At 36.0% G+C, this 9,558-nt stretch overlaps 1 protein-coding gene across 1 annotated transcript in view; it reads right to left on the reverse strand.

Annotated features, from left to right (window-relative positions):
• Positions 1-592: 592 nt before the first annotated feature.
• The window catches only part of LOC104532115 (probable ubiquitin carboxyl-terminal hydrolase FAF-X), a 32,337-nt gene continuing 23,371 nt past the window's right edge, over positions 593-9,558 (reverse strand). The window contains exons 18-23 of the mRNA XM_029087270.1: positions 7,721-7,941; positions 6,550-6,638; positions 4,730-4,886; positions 4,082-4,294; positions 3,537-3,632; positions 593-2,178 (exon numbers count right to left, since the gene is read on the reverse strand). Coding sequence (XP_028943103.1) covers positions 2,044-2,178; positions 3,537-3,632; positions 4,082-4,294; positions 4,730-4,886; positions 6,550-6,638; positions 7,721-7,941 — 911 coding nt within the window. The 3' untranslated portion in view covers positions 593-2,043. The remainder of the gene's footprint in view (positions 2,179-3,536; positions 3,633-4,081; positions 4,295-4,729; positions 4,887-6,549; positions 6,639-7,720; positions 7,942-9,558) is intronic.

Below are 9,558 nucleotides of genomic sequence, written 5' to 3' on the forward strand. Positions count from 1 at the left end.
GGTAGGATTTTTGAGTTAAAATCTCCAACAAGCATTCCCAAACATAAATGGGAGCACTTTATCCAAATATCACTAACTCCAGGTAAAATGGTATTACTAGAAAACTATGAAAAAATCTGAATTAACTTGAGCACTAGGGAAAACATGGAAGCATAAAAGTGATCATCGCTACACAGCATATTCAAAAAATCTTCCGTGCCTCTTCCTTGTTACACTAAATGCATAAGAATGCACTTGCGACTGAATTTTCCTTTGTTCATTTCAAAACTACAGAGCTTTAATTTGATAAGCAGCTTTGTTTCTATCAACTCGTTTGTAAAAAACACCATCAAGCTTGTGCTCATTAAATATATATATGTATATATAAAAACATACAAAAAGTACAAGATAAATCACATTAAGAAACTTTTACAGTGTAATTGTTGTCCTGATTATTTTATTCTTAAGGGCCAAATTTTTTTGTGCACAGAATCTCAATGTGACTGTTGTTCCAGAATTCAGCATAGTGCCACTGCACAGAATTCACCTTTCTGTGCAGTCCATTAAAAAAAAAAACAAAAACAAAAAACAACACACACCACAGGACAAAACATTCTTCTTAAATCAAATTCTATTTGTGAATTCAGCAAAATAATTTCTATAAAATAAAACAGCAAAATATTTAAATAGTATAGGGTGGGCTGTATCTGTTTTGCAGGGGTATTTGGTTTTTAGACAGGTTCCAAAAAAATTACACACATTCAAGTTACCAATTTTCATTTAAATACAGTATTTACTGATGCGTTTCTTGAAGTCTTTAAACAAATGTTTATTCTGGAATAGAGATACCTCAGAATTGTATTTGACTAACCAGTAGTTTCTTTTATAATTAAACCCTGCTTCTAATGTTAAGATTTCCTGTATAATGGATAAAGAGCTAAGACAATTCTCGCTTTCAAGTAGAACTGTGAACGAGCAGAAAACCAGCAAGTTAACTTGGTGCAGTGGCACTCACAAGTACTGTGTGATTTCGTTGACTTCCACTTCACTGGGATGCAGTAGAAGGAAAGTGTTAGAAGTTTATCTAATAAGCTCTACCAAAGAAACAAAACAAGCACACCAAATACAGTCTATTATGCTCCAGGCATCCTGGCATAGCAAATTTTTGCATATTTGTTTTAAATCTTTTAAATTCCTATTACTGAAAACTAAGTGTTCTTTATCCCACCCAGAGACAGAACTGTCAAACATCAGATGTGAGGAACATATGTGAAACTGAAAACCACTTGTTTGTCACATTTTCCCTCCCCATTTTATAGACTAGGTGTAAGAAGAAAAAGTTCTGAGCAAAACAGTTGTCACATTGGGACAACTGCTGTCACGTTTTTTTTCCCCCCTCATTGGCTACACTAACTTGGTGTGAAGCCATGCTAAATGTTACAGCATAACTATAGCTTCAAAGTGATTAACCTAATACCAGAATGAAAAAGGCAATGAAAAAAGATCTAGAAACAATGTTACATCACCAATTTTCCACATCAACCAAATAATTAAAAGGTTACCAGCCATTACGTTGCTCATAGTAAAATCGACTCCAGTGGCAAAGAATTAACATTAAACTATTTTTGTGGTTGACATGGATAGGCTTTTTCGTAAAGGAGTTGATCCGACTGCCATGAGGCAGGCAACACTGGTTGCAGAGCGCAGCAGATATATCAAGAAATTATTTTTTTGTTTTTGTAGATCTGTGAGTCTCATCAAGACAAAAAAAATGTTTCTTGCTCAAGAATTAACAGTCAAACATTAATATACTATATACACCTTTGCCATTTACACATTAGCATCAGGCCATTTATTACAAAACACTATACACTTTCCACTGCAGGCGGGTTATATATGGACAGCAATTTTCTGCAGATAAGACAGTGAATAGACTCTCCACTCCATGTTGATTAGGAATAGTTTTTCTAGTTTTAAATATTAGCCAGACACAGAGAAAGGTTGGACTGTAAGGCCTGGGTGCACAGTCTTGATGGAGCAAGTTAATTGGTTATGTGCATTTCACTAATCTTTTGTCTGAGGCGGGGAAACTTCTTCACTGCCTTCATAATTTTCTTGTGCTCGTTGGCCAGTTCGCTGAGGGTTGTTCATATGATGTGCTGCCGGGCCTGTATATGGCTGTCCATGCACGTGGTTATTCTGCAAGAAAGCACAGACATTTTAAAGTGACATTAAACGCGTGGGCTGCTTCCTGACCAGCTACTTGCCTTTCCCCTTTACATTCAGACCACTGAGAAGTAGCCTCAAGCACACTGAGCTTCTCATGTATCTATACGAACACACATCACAGTTTCTTCGTTCTGAATCACATCTGAATCACTTACCTTTTTAATTTACACAGAAGGTAAACAAACTTTCAACTTACAAAGATACAAGAATCAGTTAAAATAGGAATCTCAGCTTCTGAATAACAGTTACATGCAAAGCAAAAGCAGCAAGAAAAAAAAGAGACAAGAAGAGGCTGCCTATGTGCTGCAGACATGAAACTGTGCACATATTTTATCAACAGATTCAACCAGCTTGAATTTTTTCCTAAGACAATGGAAAAAGCAAACCTGTATTTATGCAGCATACTTCAATTTTTATAAGCAAAACCTTCAATGTTACAGAACTGAATGAAATCTAGACCAGAACTTTTCTCCAGGTGCTCTATCCCAATTTAAAAAGTCACATACACACATCTGGCAAATGAAAACATCTCATCTATTGACTCTTTTACCGTGGAAAAACTGGAAATACAAGGATTGTGCGTGTTAGTGAGAAACGCCATCTCTTGCAAGAAAGTGAACACATCACACGGGTAATGGTGAGGTTACGGTACGTGTCTGAACCCAGGAGCTCAGAGAAGAGTGGGAAAATCTGCGTGACTTACCAACTGCTCTGCTGAGAACATCAAATAAGGAAAGCAAGATGGAGGGAAAATGGGTTTGGGCAGGAAAGGAAATTAAATTAGCAGGTTTGGAATACATAAAGTGAACTGGAACAAAAATGGCAACTAAGTAGGGGATCTACTAATTTAGTCAATTCAATAAAAAAAAAAACTGGTTATGATTTCTTTCAGATCTGGCTTTTCACTGAAAGATATTAACAAAGCAGCCACTTAACATGAAAACAAATTTCTCTGAAAGGCTTCCAATTACCCAAACTGAAACTCAGGCCTTGAGGCTTGATTTTGTATTTAGCAGTGCAAAAGCACCTCGCAAGGTGTTGCCAATTATCAACAGACACAACAGAATCAAATTCAGTATACGCTGGACTGTGATGACATCTGTCCCCCTCCTCTTTCAATAGAGGATTAATCCCTGATCTGATAACATCAAAATTCTCACACGAAACTCTGATGGTGAAACTGTTCCTGGCAAAATGGAGGTGAATCTTTATCTTTATTCCTCCAAGTGTGATATTTGACATTAATATGCCTCCAGCTTATGTTACCATAAATGCTAAATAAAGCAACTCTAGAACTCTGAATAAATGGTTAAATTCTGAGCTTTTACCTGTTGATACTGGGAACCAGGTGAATGGGGATACAGTGGGGCATCTTCAGGTGGAGAAGATTCATGTTCATCTGGGGCATCAGGATCATCTGGTTCCTAAAGTTTGAAAAAACATTTCATTTGCCTAGGTAAACATATTATAATTATTCTATCCAGAACCGATCCTACATGCAAGTCATTGTTTCAGACATGCTTGGAGAAAAAATCCACCCCACTGTATCACCCATAGCTTGTACTGTACTACATAAAAACTCCCACTAGCAAGGTATTATTGCAAAAAAATACCCATTCATAATCTACTTTAAATGGTGAATTGCAATTCTCTACTGCTAATTCTTTAAGTGACAGATATCTATAGAAACAGTAATAAAAGTGGAAAAATGCACAGGAGTATGTAACTGAAGCCAATAAAACCAGAAATTTGTATTTATAGAATACTTATAAAATGTGTTACCTCTATAATGACTGGAGACTGTTGCTACGGTTAATTATTTATAGAAGCACTTCACTCAATTTTTTAACCAGAAGTCAAAATAATTCTTTACCTCCTCTGGGCAGAGTTCACAAGCTTTTGCAAGAGTCATTCTAGCACTGTGCGATCGCTCTAGGAAGTAGCCATTTGATGTTTCATTGCTTTGTATTGGTGGAGACCAATTATTATAGGTGTACTGGGGATTGCCAGTGTATGGTCTACGCTCAAGCTCATCTCCAAGCCATTCTACTGCCCAGGTCCATTTTCTCTTCAAATCTCCATTGCTCTGCAGATGGAAAATTAACAAATCAGAATTATTTTGTCTGTTCTTCAAAACAGAAATATTTTTCCCTTCCTATACATCAGCTACCAGAGAACAGACCACCAACACAAGTGCTGCTGTTTAGAAGGCTCCCCAAAATGTCCTTTCTTGCACAAAGAAACTTCAAATTCGAAATGCAGTCTGTAGATTTGCAGCTGCATCACAGAATCATGAGTGCAAGTTTAACCAAATTGCTCTCAATCCCATATGGGGACATTCTGATATAGGAAGGTTCAAATGAGTTGTACTTGGAAATTGTCGTTTCATCAAGGTGATGAATATTGAATAATGAAATTGTCGTTTCATCAAGGTGATGAATATTGAATAATGGTGGTGGCTTTTCTGGTTTAACACAGAACTGGCAAAAGAAGCAGCAAGAAACAGAATGAAAGGTATTACCTGAAGGATCTGGTAGGCTACAGGACAGTTGCTGAAGAGAGCTACCATGCACTTTATACACTGGTAAGCTCTTTTCTGATAATGATTCTTGGAGCGCTGAATGGTGTCAAATAGTCCATCCCTGTCATCCGGGATTCCCTTAAGTGCATTGTGAATCCTACAAAAAAACCCCCAAAACTTCAAGTGTTAAAGAGTTTTAATACTTGAATTAAGGCTTCACTTATAATGTAATTATAAAAGGGACAGCTCATATACTGACTTCTGGTTTTAGTAAAGAGGTTTCTTTAAAAAAAAAAAAATCAGAAAACTAACTTCACATATGTAACATAATTTTAGCACATCTGGTAACATATAAACTTTCTGAATGAGATATATAAAACATGTAAGTATGATTACTTCTAATCACAGCAATCAACTTGAACTGGTTAATTTTTCTTACTTATTATTAAAATCAACTGCATTTGCAAAACAGACCTGTTAACCCAATAGGTCCTCAACAGAATGGTTACTTACATTATAGTTGCACTTCTCAAAGACAGACTCTTTTAGATGCAGTGGTATGTATCTGTGCAGGGGGATAAGGGACTTTGGCATTCCCTGGAACTAAGCCCACCTTCTGTGCCTTCTGCTTTCAAACAAGGGCTAAAGCAATTAATTGCCACCCTGAAGCTGTGCAAGAACTGAGAACTGACGTACTTTTATCTTTGAAAGAAGGAAGGCACGGAGCCTACACCAATGTCTCGAAGAGCTACACTCATGGTAGGAAAAGCAACTGCTCTCCTTCCTTGCAGCCCTAGCAACAGTCAGTGAATACAGACTCCAGGCAGCTGGCAACCTAGGCTCCACTGGTAAAGTGACAATGAGCTCTACATCAGCTGATTTAACTTAATGGTACTTGTAACACTATTATCCCAAACTTGGCACTTGGAACTTGTCAAATCAAGAGAAATTTTATGCGAGCGGGTCTGATGTCAAGCAGCAGCAGCAGCAGCAGCGATCTCACAGTACAATAATAGAAGGAGCACCACAGGATGCATGCTGTCTAAGATCAGATAATGTTAGATCATAACATTTACTATAGACAGTTATGCTGGTTTTTGTTTTGGTTTTTTGAAACAGAAGTCAAAGGTCATTAAGACTCCATGATTATGTTGATAACATTTATTTTGTGTTACCTCACCTACTACTACTTCTACATAAAACTTCTGAAAAATTGACTATACTCTCTCAAATAGTCAGTATTTGCAATAATTACATTTTGAAATCTCAGCTTTCAAAAAGCCTTATTCTGTAGGCATAGAAAAACTAGGTTTGAAACTGGAGGAATATTTAATATATTGAAGTTAAAATTCTCTTGAAATGTGATCACATAGAGAATATTTATGTATGAAATACACTTTTCTCCCACAGTCACACTTTACGCGTGTATTGGTATCACTACTATGACTGACGTGCTTCTCAGTAAGACCAGGCCATCATTGGACCCTCCTGAACGAGAGGTTTTTAAGAACCAATCTAAGCACCTCATAGTAAATGCCAATGAGTTTAGCCTAAATGGCACATTCTTGTATGAGAAAAATCTTGGGTTTATAGAACTAAGTAGTAAATTTCTCAGTAGTAAGGAAGGTCAAGGTGCAAAATAATCGATTTACCTCAAAATCTTTGAGACAGAAGTGGAAAAAAAAATGCTTTATTCCTGTATTTTCATTTAATATATATTTACAACAAACCTCTTGAAAGGATTAGCATGGAATTACTGGGAAAACAAGCTGTACAAAACATGATAATCTTGAATTATATAAAGACAAGTAAATACTAACCTGTGAGTTTGCCAAGAGTCCTCAATTAATAGGATTTGCAGAAGCAGATCCAAATAAGGTCGAAGCTCGTATGTGTATGAATATGCAACCTTAAAAAGTAAAAATGCAGAGAAAATAAGAAAGTATTGCTTGAAGCATGCAGCTGACATGGTGCAATACAAGAACCCAATTTATTTGAAGTCAAGTTTACTGTAATTTAGAGGCTATTTCAAGGTACAATGCATATCTCTCCTTTTTTTAAAAAAAAAACAACTTCAATTGTGTCAGGGGTTTTGTGGGGTTGTGGTCTTGCTGGGTTGTTTGTGTGTTTTGGCTTGTTTTGTAGTTTTGTTTGTTTTTAAATACAGTAGGTTTTTTAAAGGACAAAATGTTTCCTCATGAGTTTCTAACACAATTGATCTGAAGTGCCAAGCACAAGATGCTGAAGAAGCTACCTTAAAAATTACAAAATGGTATTTTTTAAACATATGTTCAAAAAGTTGTCTTCAAAGCTTATCCTAAAATGTAAAATACATGGGTAGCAAAATATCAGTAAAGTGATTTTTTTGTTATTATTCTTTCAAGTGCCAAACAAAAGGACATAGGGAAAATGTGATGTTTACATGGGAAAAAAATGGGCTAATATAAAGATGAGCTAACAGAAGTAAAAAAAATATCTAATTTGAAGTGGAAAAGCGTGACTAACCTTACAGAGATTACAAAGGAAAAACAAGACAGTCCAAAAGATTCTTTCCTGAATCTGAAGCCAAGTACGTTCTGCAGACTTGTAAAAAAGAACCTTACAAACACACTCAAAATAAATACAAGGGAGATTTTAGGAAGTGATTCCAACTTTCCATGCAACATAAGAAGCTCTTTTATGGACAATGACAGAAAAGTTGTAGGAAACGGTCTTGCAATACGCTCAGCCTACGAACTTCCCATCCTAACACAGCAATCCTAACTCATAAAAGGCCAACTGTGTTCCTAAGCTCATAGAAGGATTTCTCACAGTACTACAACATGATGTATAGACCTAAGAGTGTAAATACTGACAGAGGATGTCATCTTAAGGAAAGTTTATTTATCAAGCACCTGTTCAGTATTTAATACAACATTCCTACATATAAATACAGAATCTTGCAACATACACCTTTATATTCCCATCTTTCTCCTAGCTTTTTATTTTTACCTGCCAAAGAAGTTCACTGAGGACAGTGGAAGAGAACTGAGGATTCTCCCAACAGCAGAATCGAAGCAACTTGATAGTCTCTTCAGAGTTGCTGCAATCTTCAATAATTTTCTTCACATAACTAGTTCTCACAAACAAAATGTCTGCTACGTTCTGCTGAAGTGCCATTATAGGTTGAGATAAATTAGGATCACCGTAAGGGTTGGCAAGTGGGGGATTACCTAGAACAAACAGTTATTACAGATGAAAAGGTACTAAAGTACTTTCAGTGTAGAAGCAACAAAATATAAATTGGTGTAACTGATCAAAAAAGAATAGATGGAGAAATAAAAAATCCAACCCCTCCCTAACAGTTCATCATCTTTGAAAATACTATGGTATGAAATAACTAAGTTTTCTGACTGTGGAGCTTGACACTTGATGCCTGAGAGAGCTACTTCCCCCCTCAGGTAAGATTATGCAGTGACAATCAAAGCAGAACAGCTGGAGACATGTTCAGATGCAAGAAGAGACCACAGAGTTTCCTCACTGAAATCCTCTTATCTCCTGAATTTATCTGCTTCACTCCTTGTGTAACACAGACCAAATCTATCATATTTTAGGACGTAAGGTCTATTTACTTCACTAGGCAATGGGAAGGGGTTCAGAGGAATAGTCAGAATAGTCCTGTCTGAATCTCTCAAGTGTAGAGACAAGTAATATACTAATGAAATAATAAAAAAATAATGTATCTTATTTAGTAAGTTTCATTTTGTGTAAGAGAAGACTGTTGACTTGCTCCTAAGTTTCTAAATTTAGCAGTATTTTGAGTTACTGTCTGAAGATGCCTCAAAGTCCAAGGGAGAACTTACTTTAGCTTTATATGCTGAAGCAAAAAATAACTTTATTCTGCAAATAGTCATAATTAGTAGTCAGAGCAATGTTCATATAAAGCAATTTTTTTTAGTACCACTTTATGAATACAGTGAATATACAACTATTTTTCATAGGCAGAATATCTTCTTGGTCTAAGCCTCAAATAATGCACTGGAAACAAAACCAAATGAGAACTGCTAAATGGTTCTGAAGCTTATTATAGCACAGTCAAATTTTCAGTTCATTAATCTTACTATAGTACATTCTAGCCTACTGACTTTACAGCCTGACACATCAAGCTGTAATGAGTTTGCCATTAAAGAGCTTCTCTACAAAGTCCTAATTAGGTTTTCTAAAATATGCTTAATAGAACATGTACATATACAGGCTATGAAGTCCACGTAGCCCAATATTCTGTCACCATTTCTCAAAAATAACTGCACTCTATTCAGCTGCTGGAGATATTAATTATTTATACTGTGGCTGACCAACTTCTAGTTGTTTTGTTGTTTGTTTGGTTGGTTTTATCTTTTATAAATTAAAGTGCTGGCTTCTGCTTGTCATCTTGCCTGCGAACAAGCACCAAATCATTTTCAGTAGCTATCCACAACAATGCAAGATCTCTTTACTGATAATCAGTACCAGCTATTTCAGAGCCTGCTACAGTGTTCTTCCCGTACAGATTACTTCTGTAGTGGTAACATGAAAGTAATCTAGTATTTTATTGCCTATTTAGAATCAAAAGATCTTTACGCAACATTTTACAATGAGCTTAAACTATTCTAAAATCATTATCTAGTTTGTAATCAACTTACTACTCAGTTGTTTTTCCCGTATCTTTAAGGAGTAAGCCAAGAAGCATAAAATACAGAAAAGACTTCTGTCTTGTGCTTTTCAGTACAGCATATTAGTTTTGCTTACAACAAGGAGATTTGTGTCTTTAAACAAAAGGAGCTGCTAAACATAAAAAGCAAACAATTTTC

The sequence above is a fragment of the Antrostomus carolinensis genome, unplaced genomic scaffold (assembly GCF_000700745.2).
Source record: "Antrostomus carolinensis isolate BGI_N321 unplaced genomic scaffold, ASM70074v2 scaffold3831, whole genome shotgun sequence".
Taxonomy (NCBI): Eukaryota; Metazoa; Chordata; class Aves; order Caprimulgiformes; family Caprimulgidae; genus Antrostomus; species Antrostomus carolinensis.